Below are 25,233 nucleotides of genomic sequence, written 5' to 3' on the forward strand. Positions count from 1 at the left end.
AACTGGGACCACTAAGGGAGGAAGTAATTGGAGTGGTTTGTTCATTTGGAGCAGAGAAAAGGAGATAGAAGGATGGTGGAAAAAGCTGATCAAGTAATGGGAAGGAGTGTAAGGTATATGACCAGGTGCTGCCCAGGGACACCTTTTGGGCAGCTTGTGCTTGATCATCGGAGCTGGAATCTGGCAATAAACTGAACCTGCTAAGAACATGCAATACAAGTCAAACCTACTTCTGTAACTACCTGAAAGGGGGCTGTGGTGAGGTGAGTGTTGGTCTCTTCTCTTGAGTAACTAGCAATAGGATGAGAGAAAATGGCCTCAAGTTGCACCAGGGGAGGATTGGATTGGATTTGATATTGGGAAAAATTTCTTCATTGAAGGAGTGGTCAAGCATTGGAACAGGCTGCACAGGGAAGTGGTGGAGTCACCATCCCTGGAGGTGTTAAAATTTGTGGAGATGTGGCACTTTGGGACCTGGTATAGTGGGCATGGTGATGTTGGGTTGACGGTTGGACTTGATGATCTTAAAGGTCTTTTCCAACCTTAATGATTCTATGATCCTGTACTTTGGCTGACAGGAGGACTTGGGGAGGTGGTGCTTCCTTGGCTGGGTGCGTGGGTCAAGAATCCTGTTATCACTGCCTTAGTGCCTCTTCCAGGTCTGTTGTCAAGCTACCACTGCATAACAAGATAGGCATTGTAATATCTGATTTATGGTGCCTGTAGACATTCACTGCCAATACTGTTAGACTGGGTGGTAGTTCTTGCTTTTGATAGTCATTCAGAATTTGTAATATTAGAATTGTATCTTGTCTTCTTTTGTAGGCTAGAAAATTGGAATTTCATGTAAATCAGATCAATGGATCCATCTTCTGTTTGCTTTGCGAAAATTGCTGAAGTTGCTATGTCCTAAAAGTATAGAATATGAACTTACAAATTTGCCTTTTCATTGCAACACTGTTCTTATCTCAGGTATCTATTATGAAGTTGGCTGTTTCTGTTCTTTGGAATGCAAAGACTTTGTTTTAACTTGAACTACTTGAATAAATGTATTTTTGAGGCCAAATGTCAAGATTTTCTAAAGATGATCACTTAAAATACCACAATAAAATAATTTGTCTGTTTGGGAATTTGTCCCCTTCATTTAGCTGCTCGCCATCTCTTTTCTCCCCATGCTGAAAAACTAATCCCTGAAAGCTATCACTACAAAGAACCAGTCACTGAGAGCCAAAAAGCCCATTCCAAATAGTAATGTGCTCAGACTTTTGTTCTGAAGTAGCAGACTGTTTTTCATCTTTCCCTGATGTAAAAAAAAAACCCAACAAAAAAACCAACCAAAAAAACCCAGAATCCCATTTCTTGGTTTTCACTTCAGTAGTGTCCATCTGCTCTTCTTTGAAACTCTCCTTAATGAAACCTGTTCCTGTCCAGCTGTGTTCTGTATACTGCCTTGCTGTATCATGGCAGAGCTGTTTGCATGGGTGTTTTTTTGTCATAGGTATTCTTGGGTTTCCTTCAAAATCCATTAGTGCCTTTTGTCTGTTGTTCAAGATATCCCATAGCTCTTCGACTTTAGAACTGGTTTTTGTTTTCTGTCCTCAGGTGTATCAGCAGCCAGTCTCTCTGCCATTGCACTTAATGCATCTCTGTGCCCAAGCCTAAGATTTTTATCATGAATGGACAATACTGGGTGCCATTTCCTATTTAGTATCAGTGAAATTCAGGGGTCACTTATTTAATATCAGAGAATTTCAGTTACTTGTTATGTTTCTTTCCCATTGAATCCCTCGTGTTTGCAGTGACAACATACTCAATGAAGTATGTTTGTTGTGCTAGCCTGTATGATATGTAGTTCAATTTAAACTTCACTCTATCTCTTAATCAGTGTTTATAGTCTGCACAAGTTCTGCTTTCATTGTTTCTTTGAGGCTTTGGTTCACACTGAAATCTAGTAGTGTTTCTAATGTTACTGATCTTTTGGTCATCCTACATTCTTCCTGTTTGGCCTTCCCTATTCTTCCTTCTGCCTATCAACTCCTTGAGATGAAGAATAAGGGAGGAATTTATTGGGATACCACCAAATTCCTTGGAGTTGTGTACAAGCATGCTTTCGTGCTTCCTCCACCCATTTATATTTAGTGTGCAGAAGTACTGTGAGCTTCTTAATGTTGTTTCAAAGCATATGCTGCTGCTGCTTGTATTTTGCTTAGACTCTAATATATTACAACTGCTTTTCCTGATTTTTATCTACCGTATACCCTTCATACGTATCTGAAAAAGCCATGGAAGAATAATATATTTCTATAGTAAGTTCCAAGTGAGACAAAAATATTTTTTATTTTTACAATACAGAGATAGGTAATAGAAATAATAGTTCTACTCAGTAACTTTGAAGCTGATGGTTGAAAATACATGGATTTGGTATTCTAGTCTTTGGATTGCCTAAGGTATACAACTGAATTTATCTTTGGCCATGCTCAATATAATCTTCCTAAATGGTTGGGTATTCTGCTCTTTTGGTATGCTTACACAGTAATACATGTCTAAATATAATTTGTACTGATAGAAAATAACCTTGACTTAGTTATGTACTGTTGCTTTAACAAGATGTCACCTTGACATCCTTGTATTTCTTCTTCTATAGAAAGATATAAATTAGTTCATTTAAAAACAAAGCTACAGAGCAAACCATGTCTTTAAGTCAAAAACACATTAGGAGATTTTTTTTTTTAGTTTTTCCCTTGTGTCAGTGTCTTTCTACTTTTTCAGGGGTTTGAAATGTTGTAGAAAAGAAAAGCTTTTTGTAGTTAAACTTTTTTTTTTTCCAAATACAATACTATTTTAGACAAAAGACAGTTTCATTGGTGTTGTAAGAAAGTCATCCTTTTTCTTTAGACTGGATTCAAGACTTCTGATAGACACATTCACTTTGATGGGCTTTTAACGTGATGTTTCTTAATATTTGTCCCTTTTCTCTGTTTTTCTGAGTTTCTGCTGTGTTTTGATCCAAATGCAGCATCTGGTCACTGTTTTGCTTGAATTTTCCTGATGTAGCCTCACTGTTCTAAGTGAGATCTCTGTGCAACTGCTGTTGTCTTGGCTAAGCCTGCTGCTCAAGGTGAGAGGGAAGACATAACTTGTTGAACATGTCTATCCAGTGCTATAAAGTTTTTCTTACTTGAACAATTGTTGGTAAGCCCATGTCTGTCTGGAATGGTCATCATTGGTTTGAGGTGACCGGCCTGAAACTACTCACCTACTCATGACCATAACAATCTTTTATTTCTATCTCTTGCCAATTTTTCTCTCTGTATTTTCTGTAAGAAAAAGAGATGGAAGTATGAATTAATCCAGCTGTAATTTTTTTTTGCCATGGTTTATTTAACTTCATATTAGGGCTGTCATCTCATTTTAAGACAAAATGGATTTTGCAAGTATCATTTTTGCTAGCATTTACCTAAAGTAAAAATAGAGTATCTTAATAATCAGGTAACTTCATATTGCAAACTCCAGCTTTTAGTTTGCTTTGGTTGATGCTTCTTTGAGAAACTTTGATTACTAGTTAAGAAATATTTTTTTTTTTTTTGCATTAACTATTTAGCTTCAATACACTTTTTAAATCACATTTCTTTTTCTTGGAATATATTATATATTTTTAAAATATTGTACTCGTTTTAGTGGACTATGTTTTCATTCCTGGTTGAAAATAGTTGTAAATATGTCTAGAAATAATTTGCTCTATTGATAATATACCACACCTAATATGATATTTGCATTTCTTGATGTGGTAGATGTGCGCTTTTTTCAGAGTAGTAGAAGGAGGGTGGGGGTGGGAGGATGAAGACAAAAGTTGCTAACACGAGTCCTTTTCTTAAAAAAAAAAAAAAAAAAAGAAAAGAGAATACGCATCTATAAGTGGCAAAGTCAGTCAGTTGTAGTACCCACTCAAAGTTCTCATTCTAATTACTTTCTTCTGTGCTTTGTTTTCTTGGGGTGGGTAGATAGACAGAATGTTTTTAAAGTCTCTGTCAAAGTGTAGAATTTGGAAAATATATGCAAAGACCAAAGTTGCTGGAATATACACAGTTAATACAAATATATATATATATTTAACTGGAATAAGTATATACAGAGCAAAAAGTAGAATTTTGTTATGTTTTTAGCTGGTTGATAATTTAAACTTGTGCAGTATTAACCCATATTTTCCACTCAGAGTAAGAAGAGGAAGAGCTATAATCAGAGATCTCATGAAATTATTGTTTCTTATGGACGCTGTTAGGCATCTTTTGTCCTTACGTTTTCCATGATTTTTCTATAAATGATTTTGTATGATACACTGTTTTCACAAAAACCACATGAAGTCCTACAGGTTGGTTTAGCTGGGTATGGTATCTGACAAGCAGCTTTCAACAGAAAGGATTGCAACATGAAGAATGACAGTATAGCATATGATTAAATTCCAGCATTCAGGCATAAAGCATCATTCTGTTTCTGTAACTGCAAATCTCATTTTTAATTAGGGTCTGTGTAAGCATGGTATCAATAAGTCTGAGTATCTCTTGCATGTTAATATAAGGTATGTATACTAACAAGTGATGCTGAGAAATACTCCAGAAAGTTACCATATCACACTCAGTACCTATTATCATAGGTATCCCTATGGATAGTAATTATCCATTATTTTATTAATTCATTAGAATCACCATATAATTCTGATTTCATTGGACTTTGTAAGAAGACATGATTATTGTTGTAAACAACTTTGTGCTAATTTGAATATTTCTTTGTATATTAATTGATAACAGTTTCCTTAGTTCTCATGAAATACTTCTCTCTTAATAGAAGAGTTACGGAAATTGAGTTGGTCAGGCATTCCAAAACGGGTCCGTCCAATTGCATGGAAGCTTCTTTCAGTAAGTTGTATTTTTTTTTTCTTCTTCCTTTGCATTTCGTAGTAATAATTTTTTCAAGCATTGCAAATACTTTTGCTTGAGTTGTAATCCACTGGTGATACTTGAAAACATTGTGTCTTGTTGCTGCATTGTAATGAACGTTCTGTTCTTCTGCTCAATTTCAAGATTAATTTGTTAAACTGAAAGGAGGAGAATGAGCAGTGGTAGTAAATTGTGTCAGCCGTATATCTTTATTCTTCAGCCTGGCTTTCTGTGAAAGAAAGGCTTGTGTGATAAGTGGCCTCTTTCAACCAATTTTGATGGAATGGTGGAGAGTTCAAAGACAAGTACATACTTAGAGTTTTCTTGAAAATAGGCACACAGTGGAGGAAACGAAGCCTATCGGTGTCCTATGAAAGGCTGCATTCTGACTTCACATTGAAGTAACAACAGGAAGGGATTAACACTGTACTGAGGAAGAGCTGCGATAGGATCTTAATTGTTTTTTTGGCTGATTTTCCTATAGTGATTTAAGACGAACAAACCTGAATTGCTGTGGTCATTTACCTTGTGACATTGGCTCTCCTGATGTCAGACCTGTGAGTCAGTTAAGGGAGACAAGCTAATTAAAAAGCTAATCACTTTTTTGTAGTGTGAGTTTTTGGCTTGCTGAGCTCTCTGAACTTTGCCCAGTGGTCAGAGGATTTTGCAATGGCAGTAGCTTGGAAGTAGGTTGGCTGAAATACCATGGAACAGCACACGGAGGTGTTTCAGTCGGGCATCAGACACAAGCTTGTGGGAATCTGGGATTCACTGGGTTTGCTGTTACAGAACTGGATTTTTTTTAATCTTGGTGTTTGCATTATATTTAAAAAGGTTCTTCTGCAAAAATACAACGTGTTTCTCATTGCAGTATTTTTCAAGTCAATCTTCTCAGCTATAATACTTGCGATGGCAAACGGTTGTGCATTTTAGCTGTTGTTTGTATGCCTGTGGTTGGGAGAAGAACTTGTGAAGATGTTTGTATTAAAAAGAAGCAAAAATCTCATGCTGTCTACTCTCCAGAGGCTGTGAAAGACACTTTATCAGCAAATCTTCATGCAGTGAAGAGCTGTTTAAAATTCTGAGTTACACACACAACAGTTTAACCCTATTGAATTTTTCAGAGAGTAGACTTAAATAGCTTTGCTTTTTATAGAATAATTCAGCAGGGAATGCGACGTATATACTTCAGACTGAGACTGATTTCCAGTGACTGAAAGAGTCTCTCTTGCTGATAGGTTTTACTAAATTTGCAGCTTAGTTCCTTCTAATGCTAAATACAGATGCAGCTTCTTAATGGTGGATATTCAAATATCCTGCTGTAATTGAAATGAAACATGCAGTGTACAATTTATTTTAGTTTTCTTTCCAAAGTTGTTGTCGGAGATTTTGATAAAGAGCATTTTTTTTTTCGTTGAAGTTTAGCATGCCTGTTTTAAAACATTCAAAGTAAAAAAATTATGGCTAACTCAAAATTGACTGTGCAACACAGTAAGCTAAAGCATAAGGGTAGGTTAAGTTCTCAACTAGAATACTGGTACTGAGGTTTAGAGAATTGGAATTATGCGATTAAACTGCAGTCACTTTTTTACTTTCAAATAAGAGCACGGGCTTTCTATGAGCCTCAGCTTCATTCCAGAAGTTGGTTATAGTTTAGTGTTCCTGAGATTCCCGGTCTAGAGAAATTCCTAAGTGTTGAGTTCCCTTGTTCTGTTGTTTGAACCACTCCAGGTTTCATTCCAGTTCAACTCTTATCTTGTGCTCTCTTGCTGTACCTGTGCAAAGAAACTGTCTTCATGTTATTATGTTTTTACCTTAAGAATTAAGTGGATTTTTTTTTAATTGGGTAGGAGACTTTGGAAAGTGTGGTGTGAGGGTTTTTTTGTGGTGTTCTTTGTGTTTGGGTTGTTTGTTTGTTTGTTTGTTTCTCCTGTCACCAAATAGCAATATTTTGAAAATTCTCAGCTTTTCTTATGTAGTTCTCACCATGGTTTCTTACCTATTAAGTGGTCCTCAATACATTTTGGAAATACAAAGACAAGTCATTTAGTAATCCTTACTTTTCTATACTGTAAAGCAGCAGCTTGTTTCATCCTCTTTCTGAAGTGGAGAAGAAAAAATGCTTTGAGTATTTGTGGTCATAAACTACATGATGCTTTTTTCTGATGGTAATTTTTAAGTCACATGAGTTTTTTTAAATGTTACCTACTGCTAATGTATGTCCCAGGTGAGAGGGGGTAATGTGATAACCTTTTCTGCTGTAAGGTGTACTGGAAGCTATTGGGGAAATAAGTGTACAAAAGCAAAACTGTTTTGGTTAAAGATCAGTTGCAAAATCAAAAAAGACCAGGTAACGAAAGAAACAGCAGAATAATTTAGAGCTGAATTAAGGTTGAATGTGTGTGTTCTGGAATTGTTCAGAAGTCTTCCTTAAGTCCAAACTATGACTTATTTGGGGAACTCAGTGTAATTGGGTAGTATCTGAGGCAGAACATGATTGTCTTGTTTGTGAAGTCAGCATTGAAGTTGGAATTTTTAAAATGTGATTTCAAAAATTGAACAGTTGAGAGATTTATTACATAGAAGGTTGATAATGTTAACGTGTTTGATCAATACAGTTTTTCAAAGGGAAAACATATGAAAATCAATATAATGCTCAGGGGCTGTTGATGTTATGCATGTCTACTGGTAATAGTATATATATATAAAAAAAAAGCATGATTTGTTTTTAAAATATAGCAAAAATGTTAGGTATACTGTACCTAAACAGTGAGCAGAACTATTCAGGCTCACTTCTCTTTTGTATAACAAAACTAAAGATATGGTTGCGAAAGCCTTTGGAGGAAATTAATGAATAAACAGATTAAACTCTCCACCAGTTTATTCCCTGATGATATGTTCTAGCCTTTCCAACATTTAAAAATAAAATCTAATTTGTAAAGTGAACAGGAAACAAGACATGTCCAATTGAAATATTACTTCAGTCTTTGAAACTGAATAATGGCATAAAGACTTGATGAGAAAATACTGGTATCTTTCAAACAATCACATTGATCTCACAAATGAATTATTTTCTAATGGTACGAAGATATCCTACAGGAAAAAAAAAAACAAAAACGAATGTTGAGAATAAATGGGAGACAGAATTCAATATTTAACTTAATACAAAACACTGGGACAGGATATTAAATGTCAGACTGAGTCTTGAGGCAAAAGTTAAATTGGTGCAATTTAAAGTACCTGGAACTAGGTGCGAGTCAGTATGTCTTAAAAGATACAGTTTTGCCAAAGCAAGTACCTATTAAGGTATCTGGAATATAATATGGCTTGTACTCACTCTGTTGTCACCTTAAACTAAAAAATTACAATATATGGCAATAACATTTTAAAGGGTTTTGATTTTTTGAAAAAATCTATTGATGTTTTAGTATGGTGTGTATTTTAAATTTTCCCTAAATGTGGAGCAAAACAAATTATAGAAATGGGATATGATGTTGGATTGTTGCAGGAAAGTTATGGAACTTACATACTTATTCTTAGCGTGTTTAATTTAATTGTATAATTAGCAATTTTAACATATTAAGTTTACTCCATCCACTTTTGCTTGTAGTATTTAGGACTGTATAAGAAAGTTGATTTTGTAGTTAAATACACAGCATTGTATTAATTAGTTGTGGTGTCTATGGCTCATTGTGTAAGTGGAAGTATATGCTGCACTTCTAGTACAGGATTTTTTGATGTTATGAGGATTTTTTTTTAAGACAAAAATTTTATTTCTGTTTTACTAATTACCATTTGTATGGTGATAGCTGTTTTTGTGGGAGGAGAGCTTTTTTAATATTGGCAAGAAATACTTCAATTTGACTTAACTAGTGAATAATACGATTATTAGATTTTTCTTATATTATCTTGGATGTCCAGGTCTCTTTCAAAGTCATCTATCGTTAGAATGATTCTTACACTAAGTTTTCAGGACTGCCATGTATGTAAAATATGAACCAGCTTTCTTTTTCTCATTATTATGGGATACATGTGTTGATCGTTTGAAATCAAGCTGCTTACAAGAAAACATGAACTATTTCTGAATGTTCAGGAAACTTTTTTGTAGCCAGTTACATGAATAATGCTGTTTCTAATAAGTGTACTTTATATATTCTAAATAACTTTAATGATATTTCTGTTTGTAAAATGCTTAAATAGTAACCTGAGCTTGTTGCTTTTTAAATGCAAAGTAGGCTGAGGAGCTAGAAATGAGGATCAAACGGGACAAAAGAAGAAAATTAGAATTACTTTTTGGGGGGAGAGAAGGGGGAAGATAGGGATTTTCAGATATATGTGAATGAGTTCAATGAAGAACCATTCATATATATTCTGTACGTAATGCAATAATGTATAATACTGCATATCTGATACAAGACTTCCTTAGTGTGTCCATACCTTATGGAAAATAAGATAATATTTATAAATTGCTTTTGGGAAACAACTAAGAAAATGTATAGCTAGTATTTTTACATCTCAGAGCCCAGTCACTGGAGCAGTTGTGTCTTTTTTTTGTTGAGGAAACTTTTAATAACCTGTTGAGATGAAATGAAAGCTTGAAATTATTCTTTTTCTCATCTGAAACAGTGAAATGAAGTAGCTAGAATATTTTTAAAGCTTTTTAATTAATAAGCCATTGTAGAAATTTAACCATAATTTAAACATATTTGCTAATGTGTATCATTCCTACTTGAAGGCAACTGAGATAATACGCATTTTGTTTAAAAATTTAATAAAATGGCTCCTATACGAGTCATATAGGAATGCAGAAATTAATGAAGTCATATAGCATTACATTAATCTGAAATTAGTTATTTGTGCTTTTTGCTTTTGAAGGCAAACATTGTCTTAGAATTCTTGATGAGAAATTGTTTTTTAAAGGTGGAAAAGCTTGAAACTTTGTCCTCAAAAAAAACCCCAAAACCCACCCCCAAAAAACCAACAACCCAACACCTGGTTTTAGTAAGGTGTTTGCCTCTGAACTTTTGTATCAGTTGAAATGATTAGAAAACTGATCTACTGCGTGGCACTACATCAGTTTATTAGCTTTCCTGTCACATGTAATCAAATGCCAGTGGCGCTTTTTGTAGGGCAGGGTAATATCCTTTTAATTTCACTGGGGTTTTTTTGTTTGTTTATTTTTCAGGGCTATCTTCCTGCAAATGTGGACCGAAGAGAAAGCACTTTACAAAGAAAACGCAAGGAGTATTTTGCATTTGTTGAACAATACTATGATTCCAGAAATGATGAAAATCACCAAGATACCTATAGACAGGTAGAGAACACCTATTAAAGTGACTTTTACCTACAGGACATCTGCTAAAGTACTTAAAGAGATTATTTTTGAAGTTTGCTACTGTTTTTCTCTATTTCTCTAATCTTACTTGATAGACAGCTCTCTAATCAACTATTTTGCTACAATTCAGAAGCAAAAATGAGAAATTTTTGGTATGAAATTCAAAATAGTAGATTTCTTTTAATGCCTGCTTTAGTCATGCCATGTAGTGCTGCCATAGTTTCCTGTTTAAGAATGGTAGGGTTTTCAAATTTTTCATGTCCTGCTCAGACCCTCCTTCACAGGAGTGAGGATGGTACAAGGAAATTAATAGCAGAGATTGTTTCTTACTGGCTCCGTACTTCTGCTTAAGAAGTTGAAACTGTGTATGATGTACAATAAACATAGGTGTGTCAAACTTTCTTGCCCACCCAGATAAGCAGGAAACTTTTCTTCAAGTTTTGTAGTAAAATGAATAGTTTGTATCACTAAGTATAGACAAGCAATCGTACTTTAACCTTCCTTAGGACAGAAGAAGCTGAGATCTTTCAGCTTCAAGCCTGATCTTTACTAGCAAGAAGTACATGATAGTGTCAATTGAACATGACTTTATAGAAGTATGTAGTATGTATTTACTCATAATTACCCTGAGTAAAGAGTATTGCCAATATGACTATAATTTGCAAACAATCAAAATGTGATACAAGGATGCTAAAATGTGAAAACAAATTATATTTTTTTTTTTATTTTAATTTTGCCTCTTTGATAAATTAACAATGACTTAAAGACTTGGCTATATGTTTTGAAATACAGTAGATCCCTGTTATTCTAAAAATAATGATACAATGGGATTATAATTAATACTGTAAAACCATAAGTTTCTTTTAACTATTGTGGTGTTTAAAAAGTGTGCTTTTTAAAAAAAGTTGGTTGCTTTTACAGTATTCTTCTTTTTGTCTAATTAGATCCATATAGATATCCCACGCATGAGTCCTGAAGTTTTACGACTTCAGCCCAAAGTAACAGAGGTAAGAACGATATCTAAAGGATGTTTTTTTAAGAAAAAATCTGATACCACAGTGGTGGTTATTAATTTCTTTGACAACACTTGTTATTTTGACTTCTGAACTAGCTTAAAAAAAAAGTTAAAAAAAAAAAAAATACTATCTAAGTATAGGCTGAGAATAACAGTGTAAACATGAGTGGTAAAAGGAAAGGTATCTCATTAATCTCCTGCATTGAATCTGTCAGTTTTTTTCTTTGGTCTTGTGCCTTTGAGGTTTTTTTTCTGTTTTGCTTTTTATATATTTTGTTAATAATGTGTTTTTGAAGTAATCCAGAGCATAGTTTCCATGGTTCTATGTATTTGTCAAAATCATTCAAGGTCTGGAAGTTCTTATCACAGTCTTCCCCTTGGGAAATTATCTTTTTGTGAATTTGTAGCATGGCTGGTTTGTGTTCCTTACTTGATTTTGCTTCGTTTGAAGTTTTACATGTTGAGTACACCACTTAAATTCTTTTACTACGTAGTAGATATACATCACAGAATCACTAAGGTTGGAAAGGACCTTCAAGATCATCAAGTCCAACCATTAATCCAGCGCCACCATGATCCCTAAACCATGTCCTGAAGCACCACATCCACACGTTTTTGAATATTTGAATACTTCCAGAGATGGCGACTCCACCACCTCCCTGGGCAGCCTGTTCCAATGCCTGCCCACCCTCTTGGTGAAGAAATTTTTCCTAATATCCAATCTAAACCTTCCCTGGCGCAACTTGAGGCCATTTCCTCTCGTCCTATCGCTGGTTACTTGGGAGAAGAGACCAACATCCTCGTCACCACAACCCCCTTTCAGGTAGTTGTAGAGAGCGATGAGGTCTCCCCTCAGCCTCCTCTTCTCCAGACTAAACAACCCCAGTTCCCTCAGCCGCTCCTCATAAGACTTGTGCTCCAGACCCCTCACCAGCTTTGTTGCCCTTATTTGGACACACTCCAGCACTTCTTCATCCACATCAACACATCAGCACATCAACATCCTTCTTGTAGTGAGGGGCCCAAAACTGAACACAGTATACAAGGTGAGGCCTCACCAGTGCCGAGTACAGGGGCATGATCACTTCCCTACTCCTGCTGGCCACACTATTTCTGATACAGGCCAGGACGCTGTTGGCCTTCTTGGCCACCTGGGCACACTGCCGGCTCATGTTCAGCCGGCTGTCAACCAGCACCCCCAGGTCCCTTTCCGCTGGGCAGCTCTGTAGCCACTCCTCCCCAAGCCTGTAGTGTTGCACGGGGTTGTTGTGACCCGGCACTTGCCCTTATTAAACCTCATACAGTTGACCTCTGCCCATCGATCCAGCCTGTCCAGATCCCTCTGCAGAGCCCTCCTACCTTCCAGCAGATCAACACTCCCACCCACCTTGGTGCGGTCTACAAACTTGCTGAGGGAGCACTCGATCTCTTCATCCAGATCATCTATAAAGATATTGAACAAGACCAAGCCCTGGGGAACACCGCTTGTGACCGGCTGCCAGCTGGATTTAACGCCGTTCACCACAACTCTCTGGGCTCGGCCATCCAGCCAGTTCCTCACCCAGCGAAGAGTAAACCTGTCTAAGCCACGAGCCGCCAGTTTCTCCAGGAGAATGCTGTGGGAGACGCTGTCAAAGGCTTTACTAAAGTCCAGGTAGACAACATCCACAGCGTTTCCCTCGTCCACTAGGTGGGTCACCTGGTCGTAGAAGGAGTTCAGGTTGGTCAAGCAGGACCTGCCTTTCATGAACCCATGCTGGCTGGGCCTGATCCCTTGGTTGTCCTGCAGATGCCCTGTGAGCACTCGCAAGACGAATTGCTCCATGGTCTTCCCCGGCACGGCGGTCAAGCTGACAGGCCTGTAGTTCCCAGGATCCTCCTTCTGGCCTTTCTTGTAGATGAGTGTCACATTGGCAAGCCTCCAGTCTTCTGGGACCTCCCCTGTTATCCAGGACTGCTGATAAATGATGGAGAGTGGCTTGGCAAGCTCCTCTGCCAGCTCTCTCAGTACTCTCAGGTGGATCCCATCAGGCCCCATAGACTTGTGGGTGTCCAGGTGGTTTAACATGTCCTAAACTGCTTCCTCCCAGATTATGGGTGGGTTATTGTGCTCTCCATCCCCATCTTCCAGCTCAGGAGGCTGAATACCCTGCGGATACCTGGTCTGGCTATTAAAGACTGAGGCAAAGAAGGCATTAAGTACCTCAACCTTGTCCTTGTCCTTGGAGACAATGTTCCCTGCCATATCCAGTAAGGGATGGAGATTCTCCTTGCCTCTCTTTTTGTTGTTAATATATTTGTAGAAGCATTTTCAATTATCCTTTGCAACTGTGGCCAGACTGAGCTCTAGCTGGGCTTTTGCCTTCCTAATTTTGTCCCTGCACATCAGTGAACGATAAATATGTTGATCGAGTTGGTCTATATAGCTAGGTAACTGAATCCCATGGGGACTTTTCTTTATAGAATTACAGAGGTCATAAATAGTATAGATGGTGTGAATCATCCTCTTTCAATTATTTCTTTTAATCCTTCAACTGCTTCTCTTTTCTAATGGTTCTAACTAGACCTTCAAATGTACTTCCATGTAGGTTCTGTTAGTGTCATTATAGAGCCACATAGAACATCTTCAGATAGTTCACTGCAGAACTAGCTTGCATTTGTTTTTCTGCTCTTGCAATTAATTGTTTAATGTAAATGCTTCTCCACATGTGTTGGAGAAATTGATTTGAGGAAATAGGCTATTACAGTGTTTTGAAAGAAAATGGCGTGAAGATACTGCTTTCTGTCTGCTTTGTGCACGGTGGTGTTTTACGTGGGCTTTTCTAGGGATGAATCAGAGAGTAAAGTAAGAAAAATAAAGGGACAAGAAAGGAAACAATACCAGCAAGAAATAAACTATTAAAGAAATTAATAAGATCAGTGTCAGTGTTGTAGCTAGAAATCAGCCAGTAAATTAAATTGGAAGGGAATATTATTCTGTGAAAAAATGGCTACAGAAAAAAGAATGCTCAAATACCTCTAAGAGGAAAGAAATATTTCGACTGTATCAGCAGTAGTCTCTTAAATTATTCTAAAGATGTACTTGCATTCAACATGAAGTGGTGGCTTTTTTGAGGTGGGTTTTTTACGTCCTTGCATTACATGATTAAACTGTTCTAAAGGTTTCAGTGAAGATCATGTGTCTCAAATGGGCTTGCATATGTCTTTGCCTTTGCTCTCTGTCTGATCCAGGACAGTGACATACAACTTGCTTGATGTCATTTTATAAAGACTAGTGCAAATGATCATAGAATCATAGAATAGTTTGAGTTGGAAGGGACCTTTAAAGGTCATCTAGCCCAACCCTCCTGCAGTGAGCAGGGACATCTTCAACTAGACCAGGTTGCTTAGAGCCCCCTCCAACCTGACCTTGAAGGTTTCCAGGGATGGGGCATCTACCACCTCTCCGGGTAACCTAGGCTAGTGTTTCACCACTCTCATAGTGAAAAAATTTGTTCATTATGTCTAGTCTAAATCTACTCTTTTCTACCATTACCCCTTGTTCTATTGCAACAGGCCCTACGAAAATGATGCTGGAAGGGTTACAACATCCAACTTCTCCCTTGTTTCTTCCTCTCCATTTCTGTTTTTTTGAGCCCTACCCTGTCACAGCCTAATCCTTTATCCTCACAGGGGATGTTTTCCTACTCCCAGGGGCTCAACGCAGACAGAGGCTGTTGTGATTTAACCCCAGCTGGCAACTTAAGCACCACGCAGCTGCTCAGTCACTCCCCTACGGTGGGACGGGGGGAGAGAACTGGAAGAGTAAAAGTGAGGAAACTCATGGTTTGAGATAAAAACAGTTTAATAGGTAAAGTAAATGCCATACATGCAAGCAAAGCAAAACAAGGAGTTTACTCACTACTGCTCATGGGCAGGCAGGTGTTCAGCCATCTCCAGGGAAGCAGGGCTCCATCACTGTCCTGGTTTCAGCCAGGATAGAGCTGGTTTTCCTCACAGAAGCTAGTGTGAGACTGTGTTTTGGATTTGGGATGAGGAACTGTTGATAATGTGCTGATGTTTTGGGTTGTTGCTGAGCCGTCAAGGACAGTCCAGCTTCTTGTGCTGGCCTGCCAGCGAGCAGGCTGGGGGTGCACGGGGAGCTGGGAGGGGACACAGCCGGGACAGCTGACCCAGACTGGCCAAAGAGATATTCCCTACCATACGACGTCATGCCCAGTACATAAACTGGAGTTGGCCGGGGAGCGGGAATCGCTGCTCGGGGACGGGCTGTCGATCACGGGGTGGTGAGCAATTGCTGTATTGGGCATCACTTGTTCTTGTACATTCCTTTGTTGGTATTATCATTATTGTTCCCTTCTTTCTTTCTGTCCTATTAAACCGTGTTTATCTCAACCCACGAGGTTTTTCCTAATTCTCTCCCCCGTCCCACTGTGGGAGGGAGAGTGAGCGAGCAGCTGCGTGGTGCTTAGTTGCCGGCTGGGGCTAAACCACGACAATCACACATAATGGCTTCTTGGAAAGACAGACACCATCACTCTGAATGTCCCTCCACTCCCTCCTTCTTCGTCCCAGCTTTCAATGCTGAGCATGATGTCATATGGTATGGAATATCTCTTTGGCCATCCTGGGTTAAATGTCCTAGCTGCATCCCCTCCCAGCTCCCCGTGCACCCACAGCCTTCTTGCTGGAAGGCCAGCATGAGAAGCTGGACAGTCCTTGACTACTTAGCAACAACTCAAAACACCAGCATGTTGTCAAGATTTTCTCATCCCAAATCCAAAACATATCCTCATGCTAGCGTCTGTGAAGAAAATTAACTCTAGCCCAGCTCAAACCACGATGTAGGCCTTACATGTTCTCAGAGCTGACTCCCTTCTAGGGAGAGGGAAGATGTTTCTCGTCCCAGGTGAGCAACTGTCACTTCGCCTTTTCTAAGGTGAGATGGCAAGAGCTATAAAGAAGACAATGGAATTGGAGTATGGGTCAAAGACAGGTTTCAAAGGGTGGCATAGTGTGCAAGACTGCTATTGTGGATATTATTATGGTTTTTGTACATAATAATTTTTGATGCTGCAGAGATTTAGAATAATGATACTGCTACTAGGAATAATGTTACTTAGAGTGAGGTGAAGAGATTGTATGTGACAGAGCTGAAAAAATTGCTAGTCAAAACACCAGAAACATAACGTGTATAAGCCTCACAATGTCTTCACACTTAAATTTCTAAATGTTACTATTCGAGGATATTGGTTCCTTCTCTTGGTGGTATCTGAGCCTCTGTTCCCAAAAGACTTTTCATTAGAGTTAATAAAGCTGGTTTAATTTCTTACCTGAACTTGGAATTAAAGTTCTGTAACAAAATGCTTCGTTTTAGGAAAAGGTGTTTTGAATCTGATGTGTGGAAATAACTTGTTATTATATGCTCCTTTTTAAAAATGGTTTGAAGTGTTTATTTTTTATGGGAGTCCTGTAGATCCTGGAGGGGAGAAAGTAGTGTTGGAGTGAGCACTTAAAGGACTGGGAATAAATAAATAGTGGCCCTCAGAGGAAGAGAGAGGAGTTTGAGGTCTTCTGACATACAGTTCAGTCAAATTTAAAGACTAATGTCTGTAAGTGTAAGTTTAATAAATTTGGTTAATTCATGTGGAATAGTCTAATTTATTACCACTTCGTTTTATCTTTAACTGAGTTTTGTTGGAGTGGACAGCAAATGACTCTCTTCCCTTTCTATGCTTGTATTATATGGGAAAAGTAATTTCAAGGAAACCATATGATATAAAAATAGTTTATAAAATTGTCCCCCTGTTTTTTGTTTTGTGTGTTTGTGGTTGTTTGTTTTTTTTTTTTTTTTTAGTTAGAGAAACAAAAAACACGTTCTCAGAAGTTCTCATGATTAAAGGTTTGAGGGTTTTGGAGTTCCTTTGAGGTGGCAAAATCCACAAGAAATTAAAAATATGCATTTTAAGCCAATGGATTCTTCTCTTTATGTATATCAATATAGTTCCTACTGCTATCATGAGTGAGAGTTAAATTCAAAGGAGAATAATTGATTGGTAATGTCATGTCATGAGATGTAGTGGTTCATAGCAGAAAAGTAATTGCGGTTTCTGCTGCTGGTTTGGAAATCAAGAAGGAAACCTTTTGGGAAAGTGACCTTTTTAATGAGTCATATTTGAACACAGTGATGCCTTTCAGTCTGCCTTTCAATTACTCAGTGCTCATTTTTTTTCAGTTCACTATTTCAGTGTGTATTTGTTGAATTTCTGATTAGTTGCATTTGGGGATATTAAAGCCAGTGTGCCATTCACTGCGTGATCCTTGCTGATCAATAATATTAAAAAAAACCCCCCACTCGAAACCCCCCAAAATCCCCCAACCAAACAAAAACCCCAACCCCTCTCCCCCATCTTAGTTTTCATACCTGGATTTTAAAAATGCTTTGAAATCCATAGGCATCTCAATTTGCAGTGCAAACTATGTGTATTATCAGGTTCAGGGGAAAGGTTGGTTGGTACAAATTTTAGGGATGTTTGACCTGAGACATGCCTTCAGGAAAAGCACTATTTTTATAATTTTTACAATGGGTATTTTGATAGCTCTTACTTCTTGAATTACCAACTTATTTTTTTTTTCCTCACTGCATACATATTTTGTAACCACATCACACAAGGGTTTTTTTTTGTTTAGCCTAGCATATAACACAGTTCCACATCCAGCAATTGCTGTTTAAATAGGCTTTTTTACTCACCTCTATCTGATACTTGTTTTCAAGGAAGTTATTTGTATTTGCAATATGTTAAACGTGTCCTTTATTTGAAGTGAAACACAGAATGATAACACTGATAATAGTGAAAAACTAATGTTACTGAAATTAGAAGCAGCAGCTGACAGAAGCAGGAAGGATGGCTGTGAGCTAACTAACTTAGATAGATTTGCAGTTTTCCAATGGTAGTAAAAATATGACAAACAACTGTAATTTTGCAAAGGTATAATTACGTAAAATGCAAAAGCAAGCTCTAAATGGCAGAACTTAAGGTCTTTATATGATTGTTGGTAGACAATGAAACCCCACTGGCTACTGCTTGATGGGCAGAGGTTGGTATTTTTTCAGTTTAATATGCGCTGCATATTAAAAAACGTAAGGTGACAGGACAAGCACCAAGAAGAATTTATAGCTAAAGGAATAAGCATCTTGGCTAATGAAAACAGGTGGCTTTTATAGGGTACTTGCTAAATGAATATCTCACTTTCAGCTTAATCTTTGCCCCAAAACTGAAATCACACTTAGCAAAAACTGAATCTTAATTGTAGCTGTTAAGGTCTGTGTTTCATTGCCCACCAAAGCTTTTCATATTTGTTGTTGTTGACTGTCTCCTGTGTTCTGTGGATTTTCAGCATGCCAGGGAAACAAAACCTGGAGTTGAAGGAAAGTTGATCTCAGAAGAAAGCCTGTAGGAGAAGGGTAGATGTTGATATTTGGGACTTTGTTTTCAAAGCAAAAGGTGCAAATGTGTTTCAGCTTCAGGTAGCTCATGTGGAAGCCTGTGGTGGGACTCTCAAGCACCCAGATGCAAGTCATATATGCCTAGACCTTCCCTTACTTGAAAGTGACTGCAAGAGGGCTTTTAAACTAAAGAATAAGATTTTATTTAAAATGGAATTAGAATAGTCAATTTCTTAATCTAGCAAAAACGTAAAGTGAGATTGAATGAAATAATAAGGGCTTCATAAACTAAACTTCCTCTTCCTATTGTGTCCTTTCAGGGCAGGTCTTTTACGGGCTTTCTTGAAGCTTGAGCATTCATTGACTTCTGGGGTGGCAGCAAACTACGTCATTTCCTTGGGGTCCTTACAAAGTCTCTCCTTTTTTGTTAGTATTGAGGCCTGATCTTAAAAGCGACATAGTCCTTTGGTTTGAGCTTTCCTTTCTCTGTTCCACTCACTCACCTCTGCATTCTGGCTGCTTGGGCAGACCTGGGGAAAGAGCAAATGTTCTTTTGCTTCAGAAGGTTATACCTGATGGAGTACCTATAATTAGGGCAAAGCACATAGCGGCTTTCACTCTGCCTCTTATTTGCAGCATTCTAAAGAATGCAGCATGTTCAGAGCAAATAATTGAGAGGAAATACAGCTTGTCCTAGACCTAAATTGTGTCAGAGATAAGTTCTGTGATTTCCTTACTCCATAATCTTCTTATGCTGTTCTTCCCATTATCAGATATGTTGTGGCCTTAGGAGCTTTTGCAGATCTTAAGCAAGGTACAGTTTACAGAGTTGAGGAGGTGAGGTTGTATGATACAGCAGGCAGTTGCCTTATGTATACATTTCCTAAATTTTCAGATTTTTTTTTTTTTTTACATAAAGTAGTATACATGCTTCTGAAGCCCAAAAACCCCACACTGCATTATTAGGCAAACTTAGCTATTACAGAATCTCTTTCTATGGGCATGTTATTAAAAAATCTAAGCTATATGAAGCACTTATTTCTGTTATTTAGGAATAAATAGAATACTATATTATTAAAATACTTCTTTCAAAGAGGTGAAAAATCATGGGAAGATGACTTAATGTTTCTGTCTCCTGAGGAAAGAGGAATTTTATATTATTGGAAAAGCTCCAGTGAATAACTGTAACTGAATTATATACTAGGTTGGTTTTAACATGTGCTAATACCCTTAAAATGCTTGCTTTTGAAGAACTGAGAAGCTTACTTAGCTCTGGAAGTTAATTATGAATACCAGCATTCATTTATGCTTTTGTATGATTGTTTTTTTACCACTAACTCTATGATATTCAATTTGTCCTTGTGTAATTTTCAAGTGACTTGTTTAAAATGTGCTCATCGCTTGATAAATTATCTGATAGCTTCTTTAACTCTTTTTCAGATCTTTGAAAGAATTTTGTTTATCTGGGCAATACGTCATCCAGCCAGTGGATATGTTCAGGGCATAAATGATCTTGTCACTCCTTTTTTTGTAGTCTTCATTTGTGAATATATAGGTAAGAATTGTCCTAATTATGAATTGGTACTGGTTTTGGAACAGCATCTTCATTTTAATCTGAAAAACTATTTGTATTAGCTAATCAAAGCATACTTTGACACATTAATTTTAACATAAATTTTTGTAATTATAAATCTGTATAGTTCTCTATAATCTGAAAAGCAATCAGATTTTGTGTAAGTAGTCGGTGGAGTTCAGGTATCTTTCAGGTTTTTCTTCCAAATGACCTCCTCCGCCAACAAAAACCAACCAAACAAAACCCTCTGTAGAAGTTGCAGATAGTGTTCTAGTTTGTCAGATCTGAAAGCAGGGGAAAGCAGCACAATCTAGCATTTGTGTTCATCTTGATTTCTAGTTAAGAAGTGTTCACCACTCCTGATGCTTTTTTTTTCTTCAAGGTGGTTCTATTCTCCCTCCTAATTCCCATTTTTTGTGAAAACTTTAAATTGTACACATGAAATGAGCAGCTGTTTACAAAAATAACCAAACCAAAAAAACCCCTGAAGCCAGACAACACAATTCCTGCCCCAAGAAAAAAAACAACTGTGAAACAAGGAAACCTTTTAAATGAGTGGTGGGGAAATTAAAGTAGAGGGAACCTATTAACCTGGATCTGTAGCTGAAAGAATGGCAATCTGGAATTAGGATCTGAAAATTAAGGCATCAGTAACTGTTTCTCTAGTTAAGAACTCTGTTCTTCTGGGCTTACAATGCTAGTAACAATAGTAGTGTGAACAGCTGTATTTCTGGTGAGTTTGTGGCCTTAACATGTGAGTATACTTTCTGAAAACTTTTTTTGTTTGGCGAACTCTAATATTAGCTAAATGCTCCTCTCTTACTAGAACATCATTCATATCTTAAATTTATAGATTAGTATTTAAGTCTTAAACATTAAGAGTATGGCTAATTATTACATTATTATGGATATAAAAAGTAAGGTTAAACAGTAAAAATGACAATGTTAATCTGTCTTGAATTAAAACTGTTTTCCTTGTATTTCTATCTGTCATACGTGCATACACTGAAAATACACAGTGCTTATATGTAAATTTGAGCAACCCGTTGTCTGGCTACTTCAGTGAGGCTGTATATAGTGGATTCTTCCCACCTTCTCTATGCAAGATACCTATTGGTGTCTTAATCCAGATTGATTAGATTTAATGAAGGACAGATTATCCTTGAGTGGATGATGGACTATCCATTTGCTCATTTGCATGGCAACACCTCTCCTACTTTGGTCTTTTATTGTTTCATAGGGGGACATTTCATTGCTAAGCAACTAATGAGAACTACTGCTGCTTTCTCCCTGATCATCTCTTAAATAGGATAGAGGCCTACTCCTGAGAGTACTTGCAGTTTCTGCCTTCTCCATCCTCATTTGACAGATAATGAAAATGTTCTTAATGATCCTAGAACAGTAGGGTCTCCAGTAGACTTTGGGATTGTTAATTGGAATAAGAAGTTGAAATGAGATGCAATTAGAGAATTGATATTCCATGTTAAATAGACCATTTAATTAATATGGTAAATAAGTTTATCTTTACTACCAACTTACATTTTGAGTCCCTGGTGATTGTTAATGTATTTGACAGTTTGTCAGTATTTTCATATCGGAAAGCATAGCTATTCCAGTAAGTGTCCAGTGAGGAAAGACAAAACTCAGAAACTAACAACCGTAAAAGATGTTTTGCCAGTGAAAAAGTATGAAACTCAGAAAACTGTATTCTAAAAGCTCATTTAAAAGCTAATATCTATATACTAAGTAAAATACTTATATGAAGGTATTTTCTTCAATATAGTAGTGGTCCTGGCTAAGTCCTAACAGCAGTTATTTCCCTGAGTGACATATAAAAACTGTCTAAGGCTTGTCTTTAAATATCTTTTTGATTTGAGTCTTTCTAATATATTCAAGTTACACTGAGTGATGCATTCAAGTTTGAATGAATGAGTGTGCATTTAACTTATACTTGAAACAGGGACATAAAGTTTATGAAGTACCTCAAAAATCCTGAGGTTTGTATTAAATTATAGAAGGATTCAAAACTGAGACTATGAATTGTGCTTGAACAGTTTAGATAGAAATAAATGCTGAATTGCAGAAGTTCCTAGCAAAAATGTTGAAGCTATTAGTGCATTTAATATTTACTCTAGTAATACTCTGTATTTACCTTTAGACTTTTTTTTAACTCCAGATTTTATAATTTCTTGCTCTGATTTTAAGTGAATGTTGGATTGTACCTTAAATTACTTTATTTATTGCTTTATTTGAACTATTTTTTTAAAAATTTTTCTCAATAATGGAAATCTTTGTGTTGCAGTTCTGAGTTACTTGGATCCTGATTCATGTCATTGAAAGTGATAATGCCTTTTATTTTAGGTTCTTTCTGTAATAAAAAAAAAGTAAAGGATTATTGAAGATTAATAATAAAGTATTATTATTGTAACAATGCCATTAATAATACATCTGTGGTGATTAGATCATCTGACGGTATATCTTGATAATGTTTACACACAGTTGCAGGTTTGTCAAATATTTTCGTGGGAGCAAAGCCATGTGTATTGTAGTTTTATGGCAGCTCAGAGAGACCTTAATCCTTAATCTTGCATAACAAGCGTGTGACTTATTCTAGTGATGGAAGTCTTTCTGCTCGGCTAAAGACATCCAAAAACCGTTTGGATAACCGTCTTGTTAAAGAAGTTTTGAAGCTACAAATGGCTGGTATAGAAGTGATAATTCACTTCCATGGTAACATTTTTTTCATTCAAATCTGAATGCCAAAAAAAAGGTTTCTGTGAATTTTTATAAGGACTGAAGTCACAGATGTTTTGATGTTTAGTATGGATTGGGGTTACCTAATGTTAGCCCATAGGTTCACACATTTAGAATAGGTTGAGTAACTGAATTTAGGAATTTAATATGTTAAATATTGAAAGCATTCTTTCAACCTTTCCAGCAGGGCAGGTATGATGAAAGTATAATTTGGTAATGTCTCATTAGTTCCCCACTCCGCAATAGAAGTGGAATACTGTAACATTTTCAGCAAGATAAAACTTGGTTGTCAAACCAAGCCAGGAGAGGCACAACCTCAGTTAAAGAAAATTTCAGAGGGGGTAGGTGCTGGCCTCTGCTGGGATATAGTAGATTCAGGATTTCTGGCCTAAATTAGGAGAAGGAGGAATTTAAACCTTAGATTTCTCATAGCAGGTGACTTTGTATGTCAATCTTGATTCCCGCCTCCCCCTCCATGAGGAATGCTATGGATCTGTAAGCTTGTTCTGCCATAATATAACAGGTTTTTTGGAATTTCAGACACTAGTGGTACAGGAAAACTATTTTGTGCTTACTTCTAACCTCCTAAATGACATAGCAGTGTTAGAACATATGTTGTTAGAACAAGTGCTAATTACTGTCAGGGCAGTTTTCCTGAAAGCCGTGTCTCTCTAGTATATTACCTTGTGGCAAAATTAATCTTGTCCATGGTGATGCAATTCCAGAGGCATTTGTGTTAATAAGATAAGGTACACCACATGACTGCTCATTGTTCGCTGACCTAAATGCGGACAAGGAAATTTTGCGGTGGATCACAATTCATTTCAAGTTGCCACGCATGTTGCTCTCTTCATGCACCTTCCTGTTGCTCTGAGTTCCTGTTGATCTACGTTGTTTCCCAATATTAAGTTGTGCTGCACAGTTGCTTGTGGTTTCTTGCTGATGGAGTCACCACACTTCACTACATCTGGTATTTCAGTACTCCATCTGCATTTCAGTAACTCACTGGGCCTTGTGTGTATATCTAGAACCACAGAGAGGACCCGGATTTATTCACCGTCTAGACAGGTGAAAGCTCAAGAGAAACACCATCATAATGAGGATGCATGTCAGGCCATTGCTAAGTGGATTGGCTGTGTGAAATCACTTTGAGACCCCTAGCAGTGTTGGATCAAGGGGAAAGTAGGAGGTAGTAGGAAGTCAAGGGCAGAAAAGGAACACTACTGTAGCACTTCATCATTTTATGTCAGATAAAGAATGTCAAGAAAAATGAAGCCGCTGAAGACTGGAATGGTGATTAAGATATTGTCTGCAATATTCTTGCAATAGAGGAGCTTGAGACAATTTGAGGATGCTTACAAGAACTCATGAACTGAAGACTTTGGAAAGAGGAGTCTTACCCTTGTAAGTGGTTTTTTTGTGATATTAAATCCTTTTGTAGAAGGCATTAAATGCAACTTTTATTACCTAGTGTTTTTTAAATTGATACACCTATGACTTTATGGAATAATTATTGCAGGCCCAAATCCTGATGGGGTTGGGATGGGATTTAGTCCCAGACCAGTGCTACTATGAGAACATTAAGGTTCTTTGGTCCTGGAAAAGCCATTGTCTGTCTATAGGTCCCTTGCTTACCTTTCTATTCCCTCTGGTGTGTCACAGGAAGTCTTCCTGTCCTTAAAATGAGATTTCATACTGATTATTGCCTTTTTTCTTTCCTTTTCAGCATATCTGTTGTGACTAATTAAATTCAAAACTATTAATTTTGTTTTTTCTGTAGTTTTTGAATGCTGTATCTAAAATTATTATTTTTACAGTATAATTGGAGCAATGGTTCAGGGCATTGTGTCATGGCTGTATCTGAGGTAATTCCTCAGTGTGTGTTTATGAAATATGAAAATGTCACATTAGCAGATTTTTTTTTTTTTTGGAGAGTTGTAGTTTTTATGCAATACGTAAAACTGTTTAGAGTGTAAATAAAACTTAATTTCCAAAAGATGAGGCAGTAAGCTAGAGAGCAGAGAGTATTAATACATTGACTCCAGAGAGCTACTAGAAGATTTTTCTCTACTTAAAGGGTTAGAAAGTAAAATTTTGTTTAGCATACATTATTTCCTTTACAAGACCAAGGTGGAACCTTGATTGCTGCAGTATGTAAAGTATGTAAAACACCTA

General features: G+C 37.0%; 1 protein-coding gene across 3 annotated transcripts in view; it reads left to right on the forward strand.

Annotated features, from left to right (window-relative positions):
• Window positions 1–25,233, forward strand: part of TBC1D22A (TBC1 domain family member 22A) — a gene marked incomplete at both ends in the record, with an annotated part of 181,909 nt that overhangs the window by 25,582 nt on the left and 131,094 nt on the right. For all 3 annotated transcript variants that reach the window (XM_082013655.1, XM_082013653.1, XM_082013654.1), the window contains 4 exons: window positions 4,843–4,913; window positions 10,120–10,248; window positions 11,214–11,276; window positions 20,172–20,286. In XM_082013655.1, the coding sequence (XP_081869781.1) occupies window positions 4,843–4,913; window positions 10,120–10,248; window positions 11,214–11,276; window positions 20,172–20,286 (378 nt within the window). The remainder of the gene's footprint in view (window positions 1–4,842; window positions 4,914–10,119; window positions 10,249–11,213; window positions 11,277–20,171; window positions 20,287–25,233) is intronic.

The sequence above is a fragment of the Phaethon aethereus genome (genome assembly GCF_964289735.1).
Source record: "Phaethon aethereus genome assembly, chromosome: 1".
NCBI lineage: Eukaryota > Metazoa > Chordata > Aves > Phaethontiformes > Phaethontidae > Phaethon > Phaethon aethereus.